The sequence below is a fragment of the Oncorhynchus nerka genome, linkage group LG15 (genome assembly GCF_034236695.1).
Source record: "Oncorhynchus nerka isolate Pitt River linkage group LG15, Oner_Uvic_2.0, whole genome shotgun sequence".
In the NCBI taxonomy this organism is placed as follows: domain Eukaryota; kingdom Metazoa; phylum Chordata; class Actinopteri; order Salmoniformes; family Salmonidae; genus Oncorhynchus; species Oncorhynchus nerka.
The window spans coordinates 42,334,103-42,361,195 of record NC_088410.1 but is presented as its reverse complement, the minus strand read 5'-3'; the positions used below and the strand labels follow the sequence as shown (position 1 = coordinate 42,361,195).

The following is a 27,093-nucleotide window of genomic DNA, read 5'->3' as shown; positions in this document are numbered from 1 at the left end:
GCCTCGCCTGGTTCACCAACTACTTCTCTGATAGAGTTCAGTGTGTCAAATCGGAGGGTCTGCTGTCCGGACCTCTGGCAGTCTCTATGGGGGTGCCACAGGGTTCAATTCTTGGACCGACTCTCTTCTCTGTATACATCAATGAGGTCGCTCTTGCTGCTGGTGAGTCTCTGATCCACAACTATGCAGACGACACCATTCTGTATACTTCTGGCCCTTCTTTGGACACTGTTAACAACCCTCCAGGCAAGCTTCAATGCCATACAACTCTCCTTCCGTGGCCTCCAATTGCTCTTAAATACAAGTAAAACTAAATGCATGCTCTTCAACCGATCGCTACCTGCACCTGCCCGCCTGTCCAACATCACTACTCTGGACGGCTCTGACTTAGAATACGTGGACAACTACAAATACTTAGGTGTCTGGTTAGACTGTAAACTCTCCTTCCAGACCCATATCAAACATCTCCAATCCAAAGTTAAATCTAGAATTGGCTTCCTATTTCGCAACAAAGCATCCTTCACTCATGCTGCCAAACATACCCTTGTAAAACTGACCATCCTACCAATTCTCGACTTTGGCGATGTCATTTACAAAATAGCCTCCAATACCCTACTCAACAAATTGGATGCAGTCTATCACAGTGCAATCCGTTTTGTCACCAAAGCCCCATATACTACCCACCATTGCGACCTGTACGCTCTCGTTGGCTGGCCCTCGCTTCATACTCGTCGCCAAACCCACTGGCTCCATGTCATCTACAAGACCCTGCTAGGTAAAGTCCCCCTTATCTCAGCTCGCTGGTCACCATAGCATCTCCCAACTGTAGCACACGCTCCAGCAGGTATATCTCTCTAGTCACCCCCAAAACCAATTCTTTCTTTGGCCGCCTCTCCTTCCAGTTCTCTGCTGCCAATGACTGGAACGAACTACAAAAATCTCTGAAACTGGAAACACTTATCTCCCTCACTAGCTTTAATCACCAACTGTCAGAGCAGCTCACAGATTACTGCACCTGTACATAGCCCACCTATAATTTAGCCCAAACAACTACCTCTTTCCCTACTGTATTTAATTAATTAATTAATTTTGCTCCTTTGCACCCCATTATTTTTATTTCTACTTTGCACATTCTTCCATTGCAAATCTACCATTCCAGTGTTTTACTTGCTATATTGTATTTAATTTGCCACCATGGCCTTTTTTTGCCTTTACCTCCCTTATCTCACCTCATTTGATCACATCGTATATAGACTTGTTTATACTGTATTATTGACTGTATGTTTGTTTTACTCCGTGTGTCGTTGTATGTGTCGAACTGCTTTGCTTTATCTTGGCCAGGTCGCAATTGTAAATGAGAACTTGTTCTCAACTTGCCTACCTGGTTAAATAAAGGTGAAATAAAATAAAATAAATAAAAATATATATTTTGATTTGTTTTGCACTTTTTTGGTTACTATGTTATTTCATAGTTTTGATATCTTCACTATTATTCTACAATGTATAAATTTAAAAAATCTGAAAAACCCTTGAATGAGTAGGTGTGTCCAAACGTTTGACTAGTACTGTATGTATATATGTACACTACCGTTCAAAAGGTTGGGGTCACTTAGAAATGTCCTTGGTTTTGAAAGAAAAGCTCATTTTATGCCCATTAAAATAACACCAAACTGATCAGAAATACAGTGCAGACCTTGTTAATGTTGTAAATGACTATTGTAGCTGGAAATGTCTTATTTTTAATGGAATATCTACATAGGAGTATAAAGGCCCATTATCAACAACCAATGGCACGTTGTGTTCGCTAATCCAAGTTTATCATTTTAAAAGGCTTATTGATCATTAGAAAACCCTTTTGCAAATATGTTAGCACAGCTGAAAACTGTTGTCCTGATTAAAGAAGCAATAAACTGGCATTCTTAAACTAGTTGAGTATCTGGAGCATCAGCATTTGTGGGTTCGATTACAGGCTCAAAATGGCCAGAAACAACTCGTCAGTATATTCTTGTTCTGAGAAATTAAAGCTATTCCATGCGATAAATTGCCAAGAAACTGAAGATCTCATACAATGCTGTATACTACTCGATTCACAGAACTCCCACCACTCCCAAGGAATGTGAAAAACCATAATTGTAATCTATCCCACTGCACATCTAGGCAAGTTAGGTCTGGCAAGAATTGATGAGTTGTTTTTCTGTTCTATGGAGCAGAATGAACTACTGTATGTCTCAGAATGAGGGAAGAGCTATTCACTGTTCCATGCAGGCAGTAATTTTGTTAGTTTTTCTAGTCCTCTGGTTTCACTTAAGTGCTCTGTCAAGGAAAATAACATTCACATTGAAAACATGCAACACATTAGAGGGAGGGGGAGGGACACTGCTGTTAAGCAACAAGTTTTTTTTTTATAACAGGGACTTTTTCTCCCAGAAACCGCTTAAGCAAGAAACACACAGAAAATCTGAGTGTAGATAGACTCCGAATAGGTACTTATCACAGAAGGAGGCCGTTCCTTTTCTTGCTAGTACAAAATACATACCTGCTGAGTATCGACCTGGTACCGCCAAAACTACAGCTTCTACTTGTAGAATCGCAATGCTAGGCAGTAGCCGACAACTTGACTTTGAGACAATCAGAGAGCACGAACCTAGCTAACGTTAGATTTTTAGCTAGCTGGCTATCTATGGACTGTCCATGTGAGAGTAAATTAAATAGTTTCTTTGTCATCTTGCTAGCTATTATTTAGCTGTTGCCAAACTAGCTGTGGCCAGCTGGCTGGTATCAACAATGGCTTTCTACAACAATAGCAACATTAGCGCAGTGGGCTAGTTAGCTAAGTAACATTGACTAGACCATGAAGCAACTCACATGGATATGCATTGCCAAACAGGGCTACTGTCACCTTCTGGTCTGGAGTATTTTAACAAGGCTGAATAGCTGATGACTTCAAGGTCTTTGCTGTGTGAATACAAAAGAGATTGACTGCCAACACTCTGTTCAGAGTTCTAAGTACTGTCGGCAAGCAAAAGTTTGACAATCCTACCGTTGTGTCTGAGCTATTACAATAGTAATACTGTAGTTCCTGGAGTACCACACTGCAGAAAACAGAAATACATATTATTTTTAAGGCCTTCCATTAAGCCCCCTTTTAGTGTCAAACTATTACAGCACATTGACACCTAAGCACATTGATACTCACCCAGTGCTCCTTGACAGATATCAGTCCTTGTGGCGCCGCCCAAAATGAACTCAGGGTTATCTGAAAACTCCTATTGAAAATGAAGTTAAATCAGAAACAGTATTTTAAAGACACGCAAATATGTACACATCGAGACAAATATCATGAATGAAAATGTGGCTGATGTTTTTAAATCTGGTGCAAAAGCGTGTGTAATTACAGTACCCCTACTTAGGATTTTGCAACTTTAACCCATGGCCATTTTGGACTGACACTGAAAGTATCTTTGGTAAAACTTTTCAAGCTTTCAAAATGTCTGTCAAAAGTAGATTGTTACTCTCTCAACAAATCAAATGTTATTTGTCACGTGCCGAATACTTACAAGCCCTTAACCAACAATACAGTTTTAAGAACCCCCCCAAAAAGACATAAGAATAACAAATAATTAAAAAGCAGCAGTAAATAACAATAGTGGGGCTATATACAGGGGGTACCGGTACAGAGTCAAATGACATCAAAGCATGATTTGAGGAGTGAAAAGCTGCCGCTAGTGTGAGAGCAGGGCTGCCATCTCAGCCTTAAGTTATTTAAATAAATTAGCAGCTTGTGCTGTTCGTTAGTATACACAAGCAGCAGCTGTTGGAGGAGATATGTCTGGCATGTAGGCCTCTAGACTGTTTGTTCAACACTTCCCGACAAGGGACGCTGACTGAAGTGAGCATGGCTCTCACGCCAGCCCACCGCCACATTAATCTATCAACAGTGCTGTCTTTACCTCTGCTACATAATGACAGTGTCATCACATGCTGCGCGAAAGAGGGATTTTGAGTTACATTTGTTTTTTGCCCACCAGACACTAACATTTTCCTGTAGTAAAGAATAAAATACATTTTTCAATACAAAGAACTCATTTGAAAACAGAAATAGACTGGCACATTGTGACCACAGTAATGTATCAACCATTTGTGGATACATAATCAAGGAAGGGACTCATTTGTTGTTTGAGTGTTTTATTTTTATATTTCACCTTTATTTAACCAGGTAGGCCAGTTGAGAACACCTTTATTTAACCAGGTAGGCCAGTTGAGAACACCTTTATTTAACCAGGTAGGCCAGTTGAGAACAAGTTCTCATTTACAACTGCGACCTGGCAGCTGCGGCCTTTATCTTTGCATGGAGTGGGAGGAATTACTGGTAAGGACACAGAAGTCACAATGAGAGACTCATCTTAAAACAGCACCTTTTCAGGTTTGGTGAAATGCTAACCCTAAAAGCTAACTCTCAACACCCTAACCCTCTTTGTTGAAAACACCAGCTGTTTTTTTTTCTCATGACATGCCATTCATTGTGCCCCTCCATGCCAAAATAACTATTTAATTCTCAGCACAGGCACAAAATATATCTAGAGTTCCATGTGTCTGCAAGTAGCACATACTGTGCACATCCTGCAGTCTAACCACACAGGAACAAGGGTTTGATTCAGAGGCTGGAGCAAAAGCCATTTAGACACCACAAGAATAGCTTACACACTTTTTTGCAATACCATTTATGAGTTTAGGGACAAATCCTTACTTGAGATCTGCATTTATTTTATTTAACCTTTATTTAACTAGGCAAGTCAGTTAGGAACAAATTCTTATTTACAATGACGACCTACCCCGGCCAAACCCTAAACCAGACGACGCTTATGGGACTCCTAAACACGGCGGTTGTGATACAGCCTGGAATCGAACCAGGGTCTTTAGTGACGCCTATAGCACAGAGATGCAGTGCCTTAGACCCCTGTGCCACTCAGGAGCCCAAAGGGTTGATACAACCAAGGGATTTGTATGTGTATCTCTTGTATGGCTTCAAATACAATATTAATTTGGAACACTAACTCCTATCAGTCTCTTACTGTGGGCCTCATCCACTCCACGCCCTGGGTTTTGGATGAGTGGGGGGCCAGCTCTTTGAAGCCCAGGGAGGGTGGCTCGGGGGGGAAGCAGGAGTCCTCGAACAGGCAGCCGCTCTCCAGGCACTCCTGCTTCAAGGCCTCGTAGTCCTGGTTGAGGAACTTCAGCGCCCGCTCGTTGGTTCCCATTCCCTCTGCGTGTAGTCTCTCCCTCTGGATGCGCGCTGAGACCCCTCCGAATGGGTACATGCTGGGATGGAAGAAATAAGAGGGTGTGTGGGTGTGTGTTAAGAGGTGGGTTACTGGAAGCTAGCATATAAATAGCCCCAACAGAATAAACGTGCAGGCAGAGGGACATTGTTTCAAATGAGAGGGGACACTGTACGATGTGGCTCATTATCAGTAAACACTTTTTACTCATGACAATGGAGATAATGTATCAGAACTAGGAGCCGTGATGGGCCCAGAGTGGCCATGGGTAGGACACTCTCTCTGAGTGCTGTCTGAATATTTCATAGGTAAAACTGAGTGCCACAATGTAAAGGCGTTTGGATTGTCTGGAATTCCACTGGTATTTTCATGTAAATGAATAAGTGGGATGATAGCCTTTTGCAGATACAGTTTGACTATTGATCATACACTTTCAGTATGTTTATATCCAGCCATATAAAACATATATTTTGTTTATATGGCTGGATAGTTATAGGGTAGAACAATCACTATGCTCAAATACTTTGAAGAGGCATTCTTCCTGGCCTGCCCTAAAAAAGGTGATCATGCTCTAACATAATTGGATACAGAGGAAGGACACCCTGTGTCCGTCAACGCAATTCTGTTAGGCACAAAACTGAAACTGCAGCATAAAACATTATTTGATGCTTAAGTTAGAGAAGGGACTACAATTCCAATCTGTACATTAGACTCCATTCCAGTCACTGAACAGACCATGACAAGAACACACATATATATTATTGTACCTTCAGTCCTTCAGTGTGGGAGGCAGCAGGCTTGGGAAAACAAAAGTCCAGTTCATTTAGGATTCAGTCTTCACAGGCGCAGTCACATGCATACATAGCTGGAATTTCACTGTAGTATAGCAAAGCAGTGAGCTATACACACATGCAAGCAAGAAGCACTGTTCGTTGTCCATGTTGTACATTTCACTGACATGAGATTGATAAGGACAGCAGCTGGTAGAGAACTCTTATAGGTACCTATAGAGCTGGATGGTACAGTATGTCATGTCATTCACTAGGTTAATTGACTAGAGGGGGGATTGCTTTGAACACAGCGGCACTGTAGCATCACAGACGTATAACAAGAAGCAACTGTTTTTGAACGCTGAACTGTGTCTCATAACGAAAAAGGTTTATGGTACAATAGTCGATCGTTGTAGCAGATCTGTATGGTACATGACAAAGTGGGACCTAAAAACAGAATTCAATTGTTGCAGACAATGACTCCCTTCCTCCATCAAAAGACACTTGCTGTGGAAATCAAACACACTTCAATAGACTGGTAGTGATGCTCAATTTTCAAACAGTTGGAATCCCCTTTTGTTTTTGCACTCATTTACACCGTGCACCTAATACAATAAACAGCCCTCGTCTTCTTCTATTACCAATAAAATACATTTTTATGGGGTATACTCCATATATACATTTTACATAGTAACCAGAAAGAAAGTCTAACAAGGCATTTGTTTGGGTTGATATATCAATAAACAAGGCTGCAACACTACATTTGAATCAATACTGTTGATTGAAACTGAAATGCTTGTGGCAAGTCCATTAGAACTAACGCCAATTTGCCTGCCAACACTATAGTTAACTATGTGGAATTAAATGTGCATTTCTTGTTCATTTCATGGTCATCAAGAAAACGTTGAATGATCATTTCATATTCTTGGATAAATCCAACAGCCTATGCTGTAAGCCTGCATCAAACTGATCAAATTGTTGCTTTGAGTATTGATTTCAGTCTAGTCAGGTTCACACCCCTTCCAGAAAGCTGCATCACCTTTAAAATAAACCCTCAATAACACTGTGTTAGCCTTCTAATTACAATTCATTGAACCACAATCTACATGGTTGCGAGTCATTTGAAGTATAGGCCTGTAGACTACTTTACTTTCTGCAATAATCCCTGTGCATATCACATTTGTTCATGTTGTTTTCAGTGGATCAAATGAACTCATGATCTTTTTATAGTTGTATAAATAAAATGCCACAGAGCAGCATGTCAAGTGTTGACCGTGAAGGGTGTATGACAGTAATGGAGCCTTTCAGAGAGAATTTATTTTGTTTTAGAAATCATATCAAGGACCAATGATAACGTCTCTCAAAGAAGAAAGTCGCCTGCCATGTTTGGAGGAATCAGCTGATACTGAGCAGTTCATCACATCATATTGCATCATCCAAACCCGCAAAACTCATTTCCATGACTGGACATGCTTCACATAGATTACCATTGCAATGAAGCATGGTAACATGCTATATATGCTGTTATGCTGAGTTTCAGCGCATTTAATTTCGGTAAATAGTCCCAATTCAATAACACAATCACATAGAGACATGCATCTTGCATTCCAAATCATAGATCAGACATAACTTACCACTGACCCGAAATCTTTTTAGACACTTTCCGAGGTGACGTTCAGTGTCTCTGTTAACCGATATGTGTAAATATATCTATCATGTCATATGAGTGAAGGCCAGAACAAAGATGCAATAAGTGTTGTTACTGCAGTGTCTTGCCCAGCCCATTCCGGTGGGAGGGGTTTAGCAGCATCAAAATGAAGGGATTCGATTAATCCCGCCCGGGCAGGCGTGTTTTGCGACGACTAAAAGTTGATTGCATTCGATTTGGAACAGGACTGCCTCCCGGGCGTGAGCCAGGAGTCCCGTTCAAAGCCCACGGCGAAGTCGGTTCATTTTTTTTATTTAACCTTTATTTAACTCGGAAAATCAGTTAAGAACAAATCTTATTTACAATGACACCCAAACCCGGACAACGCTGGGCCAATTGTGCGCCGCCCTATGGGACTCCCAATCACCGCCGGATGTGATGCAGTTCAAAACAAAAGTGACGCAATGAAGCTAAGATTCTGTGTTTTCCCATGCAAAGGGGATTGCGTTAGATAAAAACGCGTTATCTGCTTTCCTAATGAAAACTAGATAGAACATTCAAACATTTATTTTATGGAAAAGAGATGTGTTTCTGGACGATGCACCATGCTGCCTTGATGCCAAAATGACCGAGCGAGGCAGATTACTGTTTGGTTTGAGAATGGAGCGCCTCCTTTTCGCCCGATGACGTGTGGTGCCTATGTGCGGTGCCCCGCGGCTCAGCATAAATGAATCAACCAAGCCAATCTTATCCACCCAATCGTATTTAGCGTATTATTGAAGGGCCAAGATCCGTGTATAGTTGGTGCGCAACTGGGCATCATAGGCCGTATAGGCCTATAGACAGTCGTAGACCGTTGGTTTATAACCTAAAAGCCTACATATAGCGGATGGATTCATTTCCGACTGTTAACATTATTAGAATATAATACATCTTTATTTGAGCATTGCATGGAATTCCATGTGGACATTCCATAAAACAGGCCAAAATAAAAAGCAATTTCACAATTTCTACAAGGCATATTTTCTAATAAAAAAGGAAACAGATTACAGTGGTTTGCGAACAAATATGTCCTTGTTCCTCTTACAGAATGACATTCACATGAAATCTACCACAGTAATATCATACCACAGCTAGTAATGTCTAACCGAATACACAATACCATGCAGCAGTGAATAAAATACATACAAAAATGTGACATAAAAATCTAAAAAAAATCCATTAAATAATGAATTTAATACTTGTTTTTTTAACTTGCACATTTTTCTTCGGAATGAACAGGGGTCTTCTAGATCATCGTAAATGTTAGCCACTGTAACAAAAAGAAGAGACCATCATATTGCATTAGGCCTACCTGTGATGTGAATCCAAGCTATCTGCAGTACCATATCCATCATATCCAAGTCTGAGCAGCCATCCTTTGAATAATTCATTCACTGACCTGATGGAAGTCGAGCTCAATGGAGCCACTGTCATGAGCATCAATCTTCATAAAGACTCCTGTATAAAATAGAGTAGTTATCCATTGTTTACAGTAAAAAACACACAGGTTACAGCTCAAACTATGAAATCAGTGCCTGGTGTTAGACTAGCTAGATTTTATATAATTGAAACGTTTTTAAACACTGTTTCTTCATTAGTTTTAAAATGACCACAAACTGAAGTTTGTGTTTCAGCCCAAACAGCCACTTAGTCTGGAAGAGAACAAACTACATTGTTTGGAGTGAAACTACAGGCTTTGGGTTATGGTACGATAAGACAGATGTTCATAAAGCAACTGTAAGTTAAATACCTCAAGAATAAATGGCTATATCGTTAACTGAAATGATGACTATTGAACAACAGGAAATCTTTATGGTTTGGGATTTTGAGAAATCCAACTATACTCACTGAACATCATATCCAGACGCATAAGGCAGGCCACAAAGTTATCAAAGTCGATGGTCATGTCTGGCTCAGCGTAGCGAGCCACGAGGATCTGATAAATGCCATTGTTCAAAGTGAAGCCTGAGGAAGGAAAAGAAGCGTTTCCTTGTTAGAAACTGAGCAGTGAAGCATTGAGTGCAATGACAGCCTGTGTACCTAAGAGTTTCTTTCTGTTGCAAACACCTTCAGTTCAGCTCAATTCCCCTTACTCCAAACTGCTTCAATGGGTTTTTAGTCTGTTATGCACATACATTATTCACTTCTAAGACCAATCAGCTTAGGCCTTGCTCAACGGCTCAATTTCTGGAATTTGAACTCTATGGTTACGAGCACCAGTCCTTTTCCGGGTGCCTCATTACAATACCATTGATAGTTGTCCTTTCCCCTATCTACTTCTACTTAAGCGTGAACACTTTCACCAACCCATATCTGTCAGATCAGCGACATCTCCAAGGAAGCCAAAAAGATAGGCTCAATTAAAAAGTAGTCACAGGATCAGAAAATGCCAAGAGACTCGCCTGCTTCTTTCAGGGCCATACGCATCTCTGGAGTACTCATGGTGCCTGAATTGTCCATGTCATTCTTCTTATAGATACCCTGTAGGAACAAACGGCACGTTACCCAATTAAATCTTTTTTGGTTATATATGCTCATCATAACAATGACGTCTTCTGCACTGCTGCCAGGTAAAACATAGCATGCTCCACATTATCAGCATGGGTAAGTACTACATCCACTATTTCCAACTTAAATGTAATGTGTGATTGTATACATTGTGCATTATTTCTAAGTAGTATTTAGTTGGTTTGTTTATCTTTTAGTTTTGTTGTAAATGTTGAGTGACTTATGTTCTAGTGCTTAAAATATGAGACCTTATGTTAAATCTATTCCGACATATATATCTGTACTATGTCGATTAAATTAAGATCACTTTATTGGTCAATTGAACACAAGGTCCAAAATGTGACTTCTGCTTAAAACCCAACCCCTCCGAGAGCACACATTCACTCACATACAGGTGGAGATGCCACACGGGGTGCCCAGGTAGCTGTTGTTTTTAAGTGCCTTGCCCAAGGGCACACATTGGCATATAGGATACCTTCGGGTTGCCAACTCACTTCCCAACAGATTTCTTCCATCAGACCCGGGATTGGAACTGACAACCCTACAGTTGCTGGCACGCATTTCTAACCGCTCGGCTACCTACCGCCGAAACGATGGCCATCTATTTGTAATAAATATGAGAGTATTACAGGGATCAAGACCCTCCTCTTTTCTTTGTGTAACTAATCTCAGATATGCATCTCATCATTGTTTTTGGTTGAGCATGTTATGTCATACCTGTGACACCTGTTGGAGAAATTGCTGGGAACTACCAATAGAAAATTGCAATCAGGGCACCCACTTCGGGGTAGAAATTCAAACCCTTCTCGACACATATCTTACCAGGTATTTCTGCACTTTCTTCCACAGAGTAGCGAATTCCCCAAGGCCCAATTTTCCATTCCCACTGTCCTACTGCAGAGTTAAGATTCAAACCTTCAGTACGAGCACACCATATCGTATAATTGGTTGAACATGGAACTTAAGCAAATGTGTACCACTGGCCAGCAGATGAAAACACTGCTTTACTTAATGTGATATAAGTTAAGAGATTGACATACTATAGTATAGAACAGAGGAGGCTGGTGGGAGGAGCTATAGGAGGACGGGCTCATTGTAATGGCTGGAATTTGATAAATTGAATGGTATCAAACACATCAAACATATGGAAACCACATTTAGTCTGGGAATACTGACAGAAAGAAAGGATACATCCATGAGGTTGACCATGATTCTACAGGTTTCAAGACTGAAGCCATCTGTTTTGATGTCAGTTCCTGCAAAACAATAAAAAGGACTATTGAGGGATGTTCCAGAAAAGGGAGATTAATGAGTTAGCCAGCAAATTTGTCAGATCTTGAATCAACGCTGCTCTAGATAGAATGTTCTGCGCCAGAGAGAGCTGAAACGATGGCAACGAATCATCCACAAAAAAAGGATAACTCAACTCTATCCTGAATTTGTGGCTACATTCACAAGTTCTCAACCAATCAAATCAAATGTCCTACCTCTTCCAAGAATCATGTCACTATTCCAACATGTGACACAGTGACAGATAAAATGTGGATGAATTTGCTAGTTGTTTGTTGCACTGATACATTTGTACTAGGGTATCAATGAGTGTAACCTACATAATAAAAGCTTGCATTTGCTTTATTTATCTTTCTGGAATAGCCTTCAGGTCCATCTGAAGCTGTGTGCATTCTAAGTAGTAGGAGTAACAGAGACTAACCCTGAACAGCAATCCTTGGACGATCCAATGGTCCCAACAACACCTTGTCACTCAAGTCAACTGTGTAACCGGAGTGAGCAACAGTTGACTAGATCTTAGGGTGGGTGAAATCACTTGTACAATGGGCTATCCAGCACTGCGTATCCAACACAGTTGCCTGGTTTACAGGCAACATTTGCACTGAGCTAAAGGGTAGAGCTGCCACTTTCAAGGTGCGGGACTCTAACCCGGAAGATTACAAGAAATCCTGCTATGCCCTGCAACGAACCATCAAACAGGCAAAGCGTCAATACATGGCTAAGATTGAATCATATTACACCGTCTCCAACGCTCGTCGGATGTGGCAAGGCTTGCGAATTAATACAGACTACAAAGGGAAGCACAGCCGCGAGCTGCCCAGTGACACGAGCCTACCAGACGAGCTAAATCAATTCTATGCTTGTTTCAAGGCAAGCAACACTGGGGCATGCATGAGAGCATCAGCTGTTCCGGACGACTGTGTGATCACGCTCTCCGTAGCCGACGTGAGTAAGACCTTTAAACAGATCAACATACACAAGGCTGCGGGGCCAGATGGATTACCAGGACGTGTTCTCCGGGCATGTGCTGACCAACTGGCTGGTGTCTTCACTGACATTTTCAACATGTCCCTGATTGAGTCTGTAATACCAACATGTTTCAAGCAGACCACCATAGTCCCTGTGCCCAAGAACACAAAGGCAACCTGCCTAACTGACTACAGATCCATAACACTCACGTCCGTAACCATGAGGTGCTTTGAAAGGCTGGTCATGGATCACATCAACACCATTATCCCAGAAACACTAGACCCACTCCAATTTCCATACCGCCCAAACAGATCCACAGATGATGCAATCTCTATTGCACTCCACACTGCCCTTACCCACCTGGACAAAATTAACATCTATGTGAGAATGCTATTCATTGACTACAGCTCAGCGTTCAACACCATAGTACCCTCAAAGCTCATCACTAAGCTAAGGAACCTGGGACTAAACACCTCCCTCTGCAACTGGATCCTGGACTTCCTGACAGGCCGCCCCCAGGTGTTGAGGGTAGGTAGCAACACATCTGCGATGCTGATCCTCAGCACTGGAGCTCCCGAGGAGTGCATGCTCAGTCCCTGTACTCCCTGTTCACCCACGACTGCATGGCCAGGCACGACCCCAACACCATCATTAAGTTTGCAGATGACACAACAATGGTAGGCCTGGTCACCGACAAAGACGAGACAGCCTATAGGGAGGAAGTCAGAGACCTGGCCGGGTGGTGCCAGAATAACAACCTATCCCTCAACGTAACCAAGACTAAGGAGATGATTGTGGACTACAGGAAAAGGATCACCGAGCACGCCCCCATTCTCATCAACGGGGCTGTAGTGGAGCAGGTTGAGACCTTCAAGTTCCTTGGTGTCCACATCAACAACAAACTAGAATGGTCCAAACACACCAAGACAGTCATGAAGAGGGCACGACAAAGCCTTTTCCCCTCAGGCAACTAAAAAGATCTGGCCTGGGTCCTGAGATCCTCAAAAGGTTCTACAGGTGCAACATCGAGAGCATCCTGACCGGTTGCATCACTGCCTGGTATGGCAATTGCTCGGCTTACCGACCACAAGGCACTTCAGAGGTCAATGCGTACGGCCCAGTACATCACTAGGGCAAAGCTGCCTGCCATCCAGGACCTCTACACCATAGACTGTTCTCTCTACTACCGCATGGCAAGCGGTACCGGAGTGCCAAGTCTAGGACAAAAAGGCTTCTCAACAGTTTTTACCCCCAAGCCATAAGACTCCTGCACAGGTAACCAAATGGTTACCCGGAGTATTTGCACTGTGTGCCCCCCAACCCCTCTTTTACACTGCTGCTACTCTCTGTTTATCTTATATGCATAGTCACTTTAATTATACATTCATGTACATACTACCTCAATTGGCCTGACCAACCAGTGCTCCCGCACATTGGCTAACCGGGCTATCTGCATTGTGTCCCACCACCCACCAACCCCTCTTTTTACGCTACTGCTACTCTCTGTTCATCATATATGCATAGTCACTTTAACCATGCCTACATGTACATACTACCTCAATAAGCCTGACTAACCGATGTCTGTATATAGCCTTGCTACTGTTATTTTCAAATGTCTTTTCACTGTTGTTTTATTTCTTTACTTACCACACACACACACACACACACACACACACACACACACACACACACATACCTAATTTTCACACTATTGGTTAGAAACTGTAAGTAAGCATTTCACTGTAAGATCTACACCTGTTTTGTTCGGCACACGTGACAAATAAATTTTGATTTGATTTGATTCACATCTGCCTCAGATCCACAAAACAAAACTTTTACTTACGTTTGGAGACAATCTTATTCATGATGTTTTTCAGCTCTGCTGCAGAGATCTCCATGTCCTGAATAAATAAACAATACATATCAAATACAAAATGTTTTTTTTTTACACAATTTTAAATACTAAAGAAATCAGAACTCCCAAGAACCGCAAAGAGAATCCTTTTCCAGATTAATGATGTTTAGCTTCACCCTCTTTAACATCCTTTGTAAGTGGATGAGGTGGTTAGGAGGTTGTAATGCACTGATACAAGTGTCAAAAGAATGATGTGTAAAAATGAATGTACATCTCCTGCAAGCTTGGTAAACAAGCCTCTAAATCCTGCGTCGACTTCAGCATCAGATACAGTCTCCTAAAAAATAAAATAGTTGATTTTAGAACATAATTAGAATGTTTATACATGTAGAGATATGAGAGCAATACTCACAATGAACCAAGAAACCTGAGTTGTAATCACATGTTTGTTTCTTTGGGATTCTTCTAAACAAGGACTATTAGGCACGGTTAGTTATCAATTGTCTTAAGTATCAGAAAGTACCTTAAGCATTGTTACTACCCAATTTCCTAGTAAATACTAGAGGAAACAATAGCATAAAATAAAGTGAAACCAAAACATTCTGTGCACTACTCACGTCATCTAAGTCTGCCTTGACAGGATCGTCACATGGTCTAAATAGCACAACATTAGAAAAAGTTGACATCAGGCAGTAACAAGTCAGACTACCAACACATTATACTGTATGTCAGAGGTCATTGTGTGTGCAGGAGTCATTTTATCACTTGGCCCTGAAAATGTATGAAACCTGAGCAAAGGTGAGAGCATTACCGAGTCTCAGTCTGCTTCTCTGAGAAAACACGGATGCAGAAGTCACCATTTAAGTGCGGCTCGAAGGTGGAGGGCACAATGAGGTACTCCCCGGGGGGCATTTTGAAGCGGGTGCTAACCTCCCGAAGGTTGACGAAGGTCTCAGACCGGGCCTTTTGAGCATGTGTCAGGAAATAATTCTTGTCCAGGTGAACCTCCCTCTGACCATGAAACTGACAGGAGAATGAACCAATCAGGGAAAGATGCAGGGTGTGTTTTAAGAAACAAACAAACAAAAGGCATTCCGAAAGGTTATTTAAAGTAACAGGGGTTGGAAGCAAAATTATTTTCTAATTGTTTCATTCTGAACAGAACCAATATTTTTTTCGTCCTGTTCCACTGTTCCGAAAAGCAAAATAAAATTCTAAACCGGTTTGAACCAAAAAGCAATTTATATAGTTCCCATTTCAACCTCTGAAATCAGCATATTTTTTTTACATTTAGCTCGACATTACATAATTTTACCAATGGATAGAGCAGCTCGCTATGGAGCGGGCAAGCTATGTAGATGCATTGGACAGGCAAGTGTAACTAACGCAGGGTGCGACATGCGACTGAAATGATGCGGGTGAGGATAGTGCTAGGCATGAAGCGCTGGGCATCTTGTTATTATAACGTGCATTATCTGAATTAGGCCTACAAAACTTTACCTACGGAGGAGCAAGTTCTATGAAGGAACTTTGAATGTCTTTGTACTTCAGAGAGTTGGCTTAACTAACATTTTACCAGAGCTTGACCTTGATCATAATTCTCAGTTCCATCACATTACACATAATGCCACCTAGAGTTTTCAAGAGCTAGACCAGAGCTAGCTAACAACCTTATTCTTTTTTTTACCTTCATTTAACTAGGCAAGTCAGTTAAGAATAAATTCTTATTTTCATTGACAGTCTAGGAACAGTGGGTTAACTGCCTTGTTCAGTGGGTTAACTGCCTTGTTGTTACCTTGTCAGCTCGGGGATTCGATCTTGCAACCTTTCGGTTACAAGTCCAATGCTCTAACCACTAGGCTACCTGCCACCCCGAAGTGTGTGCAGAGTGGCACTAGAATTCAAATAAAAACACATCTTACCTTTTTGTAGCTAATAAATCCAATGGGAAACGTGATAACTGTAGTTTCCTTAACTAGCATTGAAAAAGTAAATCTATTGTTCTCGAATAAAAAATCTCTCTCCCTAATTTCGGAATCATGCCTGTAAATTCAGTAGCTTACAGTAGACTATGCATGCTTCGACAGGAGGGGGAGGGGCAGGAAGTCTACACACACACTGGCAAAGATTTTCAGCTGGCAAGCAGACACTGGAATACGTTTCTGAGTGACAGTGAGGGCTTTGCATTTTTTTGTGGGACTGTAAAAAAATGCCTGGAACGTAAAAATAACGTTATTAACCGGTTCCCATGTTTTTAAAATAACAGTTCTGTTCCGGAACAGTAGAGATCACTTTCATTCTCGGTTCTGGTTCTGTTCCTAAATTTTTTACAATTATTTTCCAGATTTTGGTTCTGTTCCCTGAACCAGTTCCAACCCCTGGTACAGAATACAATTACAGGAGATAACTGTAACATATGTAAACATATGTAGCAGATCTTTGTTGACTATTGGTCCTTACACACTGCATGGTCTCTTTAATCCCTCACCTGTGATGGAACCTGAAACAAAAGAAAAATCACTATATTTTCACCTCATATCAACAAATTCGTTTTCTGCCAATATCTGTTATTGTGATGCAGTTATAATCATTATAAAACTTCTGATATAGTCTTAGTATCATCTCATAATGACAATGAAATCCTGAATTAATAACAGATATTTTCAGCCAGTTAAAAAATGACAGCATCGAAATAAACAGTTATCCAAATATATACATTCAAATAAATAAATGCCAAAAACAAAACAAAGCATTTAAATGCATTTGCTAATGCCAACAGAGCATGTCAGACGCCTTTTAATTGTGATTTAAACACCTTGAACACTATCTAGTTCAACTTGTACGAGGAGTATGGAGTATGTGGAACTTTTAGTGAAACTGCTTTGCCCACTAGAACCTACCCCCCTTCCTCAAGCCACACCGCAGGGGGTTGAGAAAGACCTTCCTCACCTCATAGATGGCAAAGCCAATGGTGTGCATGTCTTCGCCTACTTTCCTCAGCCGGCGCCGGTTCTTCTGGATCAGGCCCACCACGAAGCTGCAGCCCACCTCGTTATCATCAGGGTCATCGTCCTCCTCATCCAGCCTGATCACAAACTGGGGGTTCATCCAGAAGGTGTCTGGAGTTGGGAGGGAGGTAATGGAATATACTTTTTTAAAGCATGAAATAGTGTGAGTTTACTTGGAAAGTATTTTGTTTGAGGAGTGTTAAGCTGAATGAGGTTGAATACAAGCACAAGACAGAGTAACAGTACACCCAGCAAACCAAGGACATTCCCAGCTAGTATTAGCTGACAATCCCATTATTGATTTTTATTTAGGTAGCATTATATAATAGCAAACAATAGCATTATATAATTTCACAAACAAAGTGCTATTTATAGTCTACTTTCAAATATCGTTGGAATGTTGTGCTAATATTCAATACAATGTTGTGTACAGCATTTGTAACAACTACCACTGATACCACTAAACAAGCACTGTACACAGGCAGTTGTTTTGTAAACAAAGACAGTGCGTAAACATTGCTATGAGTTCAATATAATTCCAGCTTTTGTACTGGCTTTTGCACTATTGATGCATATCAAATAGGTTCCATTGAAATGAATGGTTCTCTGCTCTCTAAGTGAATGTGAAAGTAGAGAGAGACGAATATGGTCACTTTTGAATATTTCAGCAATTGTACTCACAGGCGTGGTTCCTGCACCCCCCAGCAGTGGAACCCTTCCTCCAGCTACCATCATAGTTACACACACTCCAGTGCTTCACAGAGTCATCCGTTAGTGTATCTGGGGTCAGAGTGCAAATCTCTATGCGAGAGTAATGCCGCAGGAACTCTGTAAATGACATCCTGCACATGGGCAAGAATGGATGGAATACTTAGCTGATACCAGTTAATAGATTAAAGGGGACAGATCCACTTTAAAGGTAAATGCATTTTGTAACATTCATTTCATTTTCATATCAGGTACTATAAACACATTTGGGCAAGAAGCTTAACTAAAAGATAAAACAGAAGAAAAAAAAACAGAAACACTAACAAAAAAATTACATTTGCTACAATCCACCCTTCAGTTTAGAAACAAAAACAGCGGCAGCACTTTTGACTGGAAATTACAGAATGCACCTTTCATTGGTTATAACATAAAACATCTTCTGGCACCAGTGGTGTAAAATACTTTAAAGTACTACTTAAGTAGCTTTTATGGGTATCTGTACTGTACTACTTATATATATTTTTTACTTTTACTTCACTACATTCCTGAAGAAAAGTATGTACTTTTTACTCCATACATTTTCCCTGACATCCAAAAGTACATTTTGAATGCTTAGCAGGCTGGGAAAAATTTTCAAATTCAAGCACTTACTAAGATAAATTCCCTGGTCATCCCTACTGCCTCTGATCTGGTAGACTCACTAAACACACATGCTTAGTTTGTAAATGATGTCTGAGTGATGGAGTGTGCCCTGGCTAAGTATATTTAAACCCAAATACTTTTAGACTTTTACTCAAGTAGTATTTTACTGGGTGACTCACTTTAACTTGATTCATTTTCTATCAAGGTATCTTTACTTTTACTCAAGTATGACAATTGGGTACTTTTTTCACCACTGTCTGGCACAATAGTTACTGTTAAGCGAATGCATATAACATAACATATGTCTTAAGGCTACAGCTAGCAATTGTAGCCTAACAGGTTTATTAATGCTTTGACTACAGGTAGAACATTTTAACTAACAGGGTTCAAGGCTTTGGCTACATCTAGAAATGTTGGCCTACGTGTAGCGGACATGAGTCCGGCTCATAGTCTCGTAATGGGGTATCCCCGCGTGCGAGCGACTTCAAAATCAATGTCACTCTGGGCCCAACAGGATATATCGTGGGTTTCACATCCTGCCAGGGAGACCAGGGTTCACATCCTGCCCATGACATAAGGGCAACATTTTTTTGTAATGCAAAACCATTATGTGCAAAACTTATCATAAACCTCAATATAATTTGGCAGCTTGATTTATTTGGAAACTCTTCAACAATAAGCATTAAAAGGACAAGGTTATCTAAACTAGTATTAATCACCTCATAACACACATTATTGAAATGTTTGTAACTTGGCATAAGATATGTAGCTCAATGTGTTACCCATATTTCTTAGTATTAGACACAAGGTTATCAACTCTAAATAACTAAAATTGTTGTACCAGAATTCTCCATCATCAGCTTTGACGTTCTGGCGCTCTGAATCATCAACGGAGTTCCACTCTGAGGAGCTGGAAGGAGGGCAAAGCAGTGAAAGGTCATATTAATATAAGGTACAAGGAACCTTCATTTCTCTGAGCTATTGTTCTGATAAAGGCACACCTGTCACTCCAAGCCCCTGTCCACTCCACTTGACCCCAAGGGTTACGTATCCTTATCAGCTTCTCCTTACGGCCACGATAGGTCACCTAAAAACACATGCACAACTTACACATAAGTAAAAAAAGGGGGAGGCTTGCAAGTCGAAGAACACCATCCCAACCGTGAAGCACGGGGGTGGCAGCATCATGTTGTGGGGGCGCTTTGCTGCAGGAGGGACTGGTGCCCTTCAGAAAATAGATGGCATCATGGGGGAGGAAAATTATGTGGATATATTGAAGCAACATCTCAAGACATCAGTCAGGAAGTTAAAGCTTGGTCGCAAATGGGTCTTCCAAATGGACAATGACCCCTGGCACACTTCCAAAGTTGTGGCAAAATGGCTTAAGGACAACAAAGTCAAAGTATTTGAGTGGCCATCACAAAGCCCTGACCTCAATCCTATAGAAAATGTGTGGGCAGAACTGAAAAAGGTGTGCGAACAAGGAGGCCTACAAACCTGACTCAGTTACACCAGCTCTGTCAGGAGGAATGGGCCAAAATTCACCCAACTTATTGTGGGAAGCTTGTGGCTACATTGTGGCTACATGAAACGTTTGACCCAAGTTATACAATTGAAAGGCAATGCTACCAAATACTAACTGAGTGTATGTAAACTTCTGACCCATTGGGAATGTGATGAAAGAAATAAAAGCTGAAATAAATCATTCTCTCTACTATTATTTTGACGTTTCACATTCTTAAAATAAAGTTTCTGACCTAAGACAGGGAATTTTTACTAGGATTAAATGTCAGGAATTGTGAAAAACTGAGTTTAAATGCATTTGGCTAAGGTGTATGTAAACTTACGACTTTAACTGTACATCATCTACTTTCATTTTGGGTCTCACCTCAACAGCCCCTGTTAGGGAGTAGGCATGCCCTTTCACCAGCTTCTGTCGTGTGACTGCCTCAGAATCAGCGGCGCTGGTTATCTGCACCAACACAGGAAAACTAGGATTAGACCAAAGAATTGTAGGGGTGTGAGAAAAAACTTGGAATGAACTATGAACTGAATAGTTACACAAGACCTAGATGTTAATACTGTATACAGTATATTTTGAACTTCAACTTGACCAGGTTACTTCCTACCAATATACTTTTTCCTTGCCACTGACACCCTTGATAGATATTTTGGCTTAGGCCTAGGTTACTATTGTTAAGCACTTTGCAACAAATGTGTTTAAAAAATAGCTGCATAACTTGATTGATTGATCTGTTTATGTTACACATTTACCCCTTTCTACTCTACCTCTCGTAACGTACTTCACACATTGATTTTCCATTTCTAAACACACACACTGTGCAAGTAAACCTATATACCCAACACACTATCCAAAAGGATAACTTGAAACATATATTTTAATGATATTTAAAATATATATATATATTTTAACGGTCTATGGTGATAATTGTGCCGTTAAAATAAACAGAGTGAAACGGACAGAAAAGAGAGCCTTACGTCAATGGAGCAGCCAAGCAGAGCCCCTGACTCAATTGCCTTCTTAATAATCTGGAACATGTTCGGAGGGGGTTTCCTCAGGTCGTAGTTCTCTGCAATGCCCCCAGTGAAGTCCTCAAAGCCCTCAGTGGTGGAGCCCCCAGACAGGGCCTCGTAGCAGCCATTCACCCTGTGGGCAAGGCAGAAAGACTGAAATTAAAAAGACTAAATCACACCTGTTTAAAATAGGTCACACAATGGTTTCCCCTACAATGCCTAAAGAAAGTATTGTATTCTTAGCATTTGCCATGCAATATTTGCATTCTGTCAGCATAGATTTTTGACTGCTACACCGGCAGTTAATCATTAAGGCAGCGCAAGTATATAGACTCACTTGGCGTAGGCCTTCTCCAGCAGTGCACTCCAGAACTCTGAGCCCTCAGCTGAGTGAACAAACAGCAGCTCTCCATCTTTTGTGGGCAGCCTGTCATCAATGACAACATCCACCCACTCCCCAAACTGCCAAAACTGTGTAATGGGGGACAGAAATTAATACATACAATTTCATACCATAATTTAGATTTAGTTTAGACCTTGTGTATTTTCAACCTATGGATTTAAATGGTTAAACACATGTAGCATATTTTGATTACATTAAAGGTACACATAGTTACCTATTTGTATTTTGGGTGAGTACACAGAGTACACATAGATTACAAACACGAGGCCTAACATTATTTTGCTTTTTTCGCTTTTATTTTACCTGAAAATGAAAAATGCCAGCGTAACTTTCCCCAAAGCTCTGTCCAACGGGGACCACTCTAGCCATGACATCTTCATTGAGTGTCAAAGAGGCAATGGCAGCTAAAAGCCAACAGTCACCTAAATAAAAAAAAAGAACAGAATCTAAGTTTGTATATTTGGGTTTATTTGCATTATTTATATAGATTACGGTTGTGTACTTTAGGGGAATACTTGCATTATGATGTTAACCACAAGCAGTGAGTGCACCAAGCTATTGCCCAATGCAAACAAGAGTGCATTGTGACATGGCAACACACTGGAAGGATATGTCTGTAGCTAACCTCCTCTCATGTTATGTAGTTTCCAATGGGGACAGGGAACAATAAACAGATCTGTTAAGTCCACCCAGAGAACAGCAGAAAGCGAAAAGCCAACAGTCACTTGACAATAAAATAACTGGTTCTAAGTGGTGTAACTGGTTGATTTTGGAGTTATCTATTATATTATCAATGCAGTTGTGACATTTGCAATGGAAGGCGAACCATTAACTGGAGACAAACAATTCTGTATACTAGGGTCCTATCATAAAGTTTGTTATGAGGACATAGGCCATTGAGTCAAATTTTCAAGTTAAGTCAATTGAGGAAATCCAATGAACAAAACTAGGTAACAAAATGTTAGTTATATTATAACGTTTTTCTCAATCGCGTGCAAGCGTTTTTTTTTCTTCTCCAGAACTGTGGACAAACGTAACTGTAGCAGAACAACAATGATCAAATGGCCAAATTAATTTGACAAACTTCTGATCACTTTTTGTCTTTGTTTCTGGATTGCATATCTTAGACGCCCTTTTGCACAACTATAAATACAAATAAACACAAATCAGTGAACACAAAATTTGGTAACACTTTACTTGACACCTAGCATCATAACACATTATGATACAGTCATAACCATGTCATAAGGTGTCATAACAGCTGACATAACTTGTGATAACCTGTGATAATATGGTGATAACACTGTCATGACCCTTATATTTACACCTGCTGTGACATATATGGCGTTATTCTATGGCTGGTTATGACACCTACATTCAAATGTCTTTTTTCCCTGCCAAGAAGTTTCCTTTCGATTGAAAATGTGTTTCTTAAATCCTGTGTCGTTGTAATGAGTTCTTTAAAGTCGTGTTATTAAACTTCATAACACTGTCAAGAAGCATTATGACCGTCAGAATCATATAAGCCAGATAGGCCTATTACATTACATGCCCTTATGTCAATCATCAGTCTGCTCCTGCATTCATCCCAGTCATCAGCAACAGAGAATTGGGGTAGGTACATGTTTGACATCAGTGTGTGCGCAATTACAATGATAATTCAATATGGTCCATTTCAGAAAATGTTTACAACATATAAATACTGTTGACAAATAGGCTATGGTGTAATTGAATGTTTTGCCTTGTGATGTGGGGTTTGACACTCTTATGTAGGTGCCATAACCAGCCATGAAACAATGCAATATATGTCACAACACGTCTAAATATATGTGTCATGACATTGTTGTGACCATATTACGACAGACGACACGCTATGTCAGCTGTTATGACATATAACGTGTAATGACACTAGGTGTCAAGTGTTTTGTTCTCTAAATCATTTCACATTTTCATCCGAAGAGAAATAAGTCTGATTGTGTTCACTGTTGCCAGCCATCATCAGTAAATAATAGTGCAGAAAATTCTAAATCACCATCAGTTCCATATTTGAACAACATTGCGGACATGCAGAGGCGCAGAGAATAAGGTTGGGTTATTTCTAAGTAACTTTGGTTTAGTCCTAAGTCGTCATTTCCAACATTGTGACCTTCTATTACAGCGCTTTTCTTTGGTGTGTGTTGAGGCTTATACATTCATCATATAAGTTGTGTTTCTCCACTGTATTTCTATTTCGTTACTTCTATTGGGGATTGTCTGCTTGGTGATGGAAAGGCCACAAAGGTATACGTAGACCAGCCTACTTATTATATACATGGAATTGGTTTCTGATGATACCCATTAATATATCCTGCACACAATGTGCTATTTTCCATTTTCTTTTTGATTCGAAACCATATTTAACTTGATGTATATTAATTTATTTGGTGAAAAACGCATAAAAGGACAATAATTGCCCATAATATAGCACCTTGATAGTTAAATTTCCAATTTGATCAATAAGTTACTGCAAAGAAAATATATTGATTTTTTTTAAGACAGACTAACTTTCTGTTTTGTCAGTTTGACTCAAGAGGTATGTATGTTGTGTTAATCCTTTTGCAGGAAGTCATGTTCTTTTAATGATTGTATTTGCGATTAATTCATGCATTTTCTGTTTTGATAAGGTAACTAGTGTATACTGTTTTGAAAATCAACACGGTTCTAAAAAATGCTTGTATGCGAGTGAAAACATTTTTAATATATAAGTTAATTTAACTTAATATTTCACATCAGCAGGGTAACTAAGTTGAAACAGCTAAACAACTTACAGTCTGTTATACACACTCAGAACATATCAAGATTAAAAGAAGCATTATAAATTGGCCTTGAAGCTGTCAGTTTACAAAAAGAAAGCTTAGCTGGCATGCATGTTTTCACAGTGGTAGCTTTGAAAAAAGATAAACTAGAATTCTGGTGTGGTTTTACAGAGGCACGCACACAAGTGGTGAGCCAGCCTGTGAAAAACAAACAATTATATTCTCCAATTCTGCAAACTAGTTACAACAGAGAAAGGCAGACTTTGCGTGTGTGTGCCCACGTGTGTGTGTGTGTGTGTGTGTGTGTGTGTGTGTTCTTCACTTCCCACTTGGGCACAGTCTCCTTAAAAGCATATGGTGCCGTTGATTAAACCAGTGACAAACAATGGCCAAACCCCTTTCTGTGGTATGAGGATGATATCAAATTTCAGCTGCATTTTTTCAAGGCCAAAAAAACTTTATTATCCCTTTTAGATGATTGCCCTTCCTGAATATATACTAGAAAAGGCACAGTTATATGTTTCAGGTGGTTTGTATTATTTATTTGGCAGAAGACTGGACTCTACAATAAACAGTGCCGAGTAAGGCCATGGAGCTCTTATGCAGTGCATGAAGAATGTAAATGTTTTAAGCCATGAGTGTAGGGACTGTACTAGTTCAACTCGCGATTTGATGCAATGGGGGCTTTTTCCAAAGGCAGTTTTTCGAATAAAAATTGCTTTGCAGTGGAGCCTATAAGAGTGTGACATAACTTACCTAGAGCTCCTTGACAGATATCTGTTCTGGTGGCTCCTCCAACAATGAACTCTGGACTTGAGCACAACTCCTGAGGATATTATGTCACATTTAACCATGCATTAACCACAAGAACAGAACACAAACAACAAAGCCAAGAGCATTTTCTATGCTTAGGATATCTCATGTAAAAAGCAAAGGAAATATGGATAAATCAAGTAACAATTTCAAATTATATATTAAGAAATTCACAATCTACATAGTATATGCAATATTGTCAAGCTGTCGCAAATTCCAAATTCTTTACAAGCATTCTCTAGAATCATTAAATTGCATAAATCAACGCTTGGCTTGGTTTTATTCTGGCCTCCGTTGGACACATCTTGTCTTAGCAGCATGAGTAGACTATTGACGCAGTTGAGTTGAGCTTGATTCAAAAGCCCATCTACTTAATATTTTAGAAAATAATCACAGAATAGGCTATAGGCCAAATGATGCACGGGTAGTTTAAAACGCACGGGGCAACAATATGAACGGAGCAAATATGATGGGAAATTGGAAATACATATATTTTATAATGTTTCAAATAAAACTTTCTAAATAAACTTAAACATATAACATTAATGGGTGGAAAAATAGACTTACTCCTGGCCTTTTCCATTGCACTGCTCTAGTTTTGTACGAGCCTGGTCCGAGTTCATTAAAGCCCAAAGATTCGGGTGCGGCTGGGAAAGTTGGATCCGAGAATAGCCCTCCACGACTTAAACATTGCGCCCTAAGCGCTTCAAAATCCTGATTGAGATATTTCACCGCATTAGCATTAGTGCCAAACCCTGCAGCCAATGCCCGCTTTTTAGCTAGGTTAGACGCCATTCCAGACATTATCAGTGAGATGCTGTACAACGTCGTTATCACCAAGAAATCTACAGATGTTAATGGAAAGTTTTGCTGTGACTCTCCGCCCAAAACTTTTACAGGCGTGGCTTGTCAGACGCAAGTTAATGCGTGTTTTCTCAACATCTCTTACGGGAAAAAAGAAAGAGCTCTTGAACATCTCCATACAATTTTCACATCTTTAATTGCACATTAACAACACATATTTTAGAAATCAGAAATCTCTAATATTCATTGGGCATTTGACATTAATTGAACGTTATTTGTAGTGTAGCCAACACTACTAGCCTTTCCATTAACAAAGTCAACTAATAATAGTCTAGGCCAGGTATTCACATTTTTTTCATATATTTAAAAAAAATATATATATATTTTTTAAACATTCTCCACATTTTCAAACAGTCCATTTATATTTTCCAATGGGGCTATACATTTGGGTGGGTTTTTTTTTGTTGCCTGAGTGTTCAGCGAAATTATAATACAATGTCAAATACAGGTAGCATAGTCATATAATTAACATCCAATCACATTAACCTTTACTCTCTAGCGGGAATTCCAGTAACAGTCCATATGTAGCCAATTGAAGAGGCGCAAATATGATGAGAACTACATTGATTTGGGGTTCACTTATATTGGGAGTAGTGCCTTTCCTCAGCCATAGTGTGTTATATGTGCAAAAGTACTATCTCACAACTCGATGAAACCTTCACTCTTTCACAGACATTTAGAAACAAAACATGCCAATTTGAAAAATTTGCCACAGGAGTGTTTTGAGTGAGAATTAAGACAACTTTCGAGTAGTAAGACAATTACCATTAATAAGAAGGGGCTAGAAGCGTCTTATATGGTGAGCTACTGAGTGGCTAGGACAGGCAAGCCCCATACTATTGTGGAGGACTTCATTCTACCTGCTACTGCAGATATGGCTGGGACAATGCTGGGGGAAAAGGCCCAAAAAACTATACAGGCAATGCCTTCATCAAACAACACTGTTTCACAACATATCAGTGAC

General features: G+C 40.2%; 1 protein-coding gene across 1 annotated transcript in view; it reads right to left on the bottom strand.

The window, feature by feature from the left end:
- LOC115142698 (calpain-1 catalytic subunit-like) overlaps nucleotides 1-26,152 on the bottom strand; it is a 43,126-nt gene extending 16,974 nt beyond the window's left edge. Inside the window, exons 1-23 of the mRNA XM_065000707.1 lie at nucleotides 25,833-26,152; nucleotides 25,209-25,278; nucleotides 21,961-22,079; nucleotides 21,592-21,725; nucleotides 21,219-21,387; nucleotides 20,608-20,691; nucleotides 19,721-19,806; nucleotides 19,561-19,629; nucleotides 18,051-18,211; nucleotides 17,311-17,480; nucleotides 16,850-16,861; nucleotides 15,173-15,384; nucleotides 14,979-15,015; nucleotides 14,633-14,698; nucleotides 14,350-14,407; nucleotides 11,439-11,503; nucleotides 11,070-11,138; nucleotides 10,142-10,220; nucleotides 9,588-9,704; nucleotides 9,139-9,197; nucleotides 6,448-6,470; nucleotides 5,073-5,319; nucleotides 3,197-3,266 (exon numbers count right to left, since the gene is read on the bottom strand). Coding sequence (XP_064856779.1) covers nucleotides 3,197-3,266; nucleotides 5,073-5,319; nucleotides 6,448-6,470; nucleotides 9,139-9,197; nucleotides 9,588-9,704; nucleotides 10,142-10,220; nucleotides 11,070-11,138; nucleotides 11,439-11,503; nucleotides 14,350-14,407; nucleotides 14,633-14,698; nucleotides 14,979-15,015; nucleotides 15,173-15,384; nucleotides 16,850-16,861; nucleotides 17,311-17,480; nucleotides 18,051-18,211; nucleotides 19,561-19,629; nucleotides 19,721-19,806; nucleotides 20,608-20,691; nucleotides 21,219-21,387; nucleotides 21,592-21,725; nucleotides 21,961-22,079; nucleotides 25,209-25,278; nucleotides 25,833-26,069 — 2,413 coding nt within the window. The 5' untranslated portion in view covers nucleotides 26,070-26,152. The remainder of the gene's footprint in view (nucleotides 1-3,196; nucleotides 3,267-5,072; nucleotides 5,320-6,447; nucleotides 6,471-9,138; nucleotides 9,198-9,587; nucleotides 9,705-10,141; nucleotides 10,221-11,069; nucleotides 11,139-11,438; nucleotides 11,504-14,349; nucleotides 14,408-14,632; nucleotides 14,699-14,978; nucleotides 15,016-15,172; nucleotides 15,385-16,849; nucleotides 16,862-17,310; nucleotides 17,481-18,050; nucleotides 18,212-19,560; nucleotides 19,630-19,720; nucleotides 19,807-20,607; nucleotides 20,692-21,218; nucleotides 21,388-21,591; nucleotides 21,726-21,960; nucleotides 22,080-25,208; nucleotides 25,279-25,832) is intronic.
- Nucleotides 26,153-27,093: the final 941 nt, after the last annotated feature.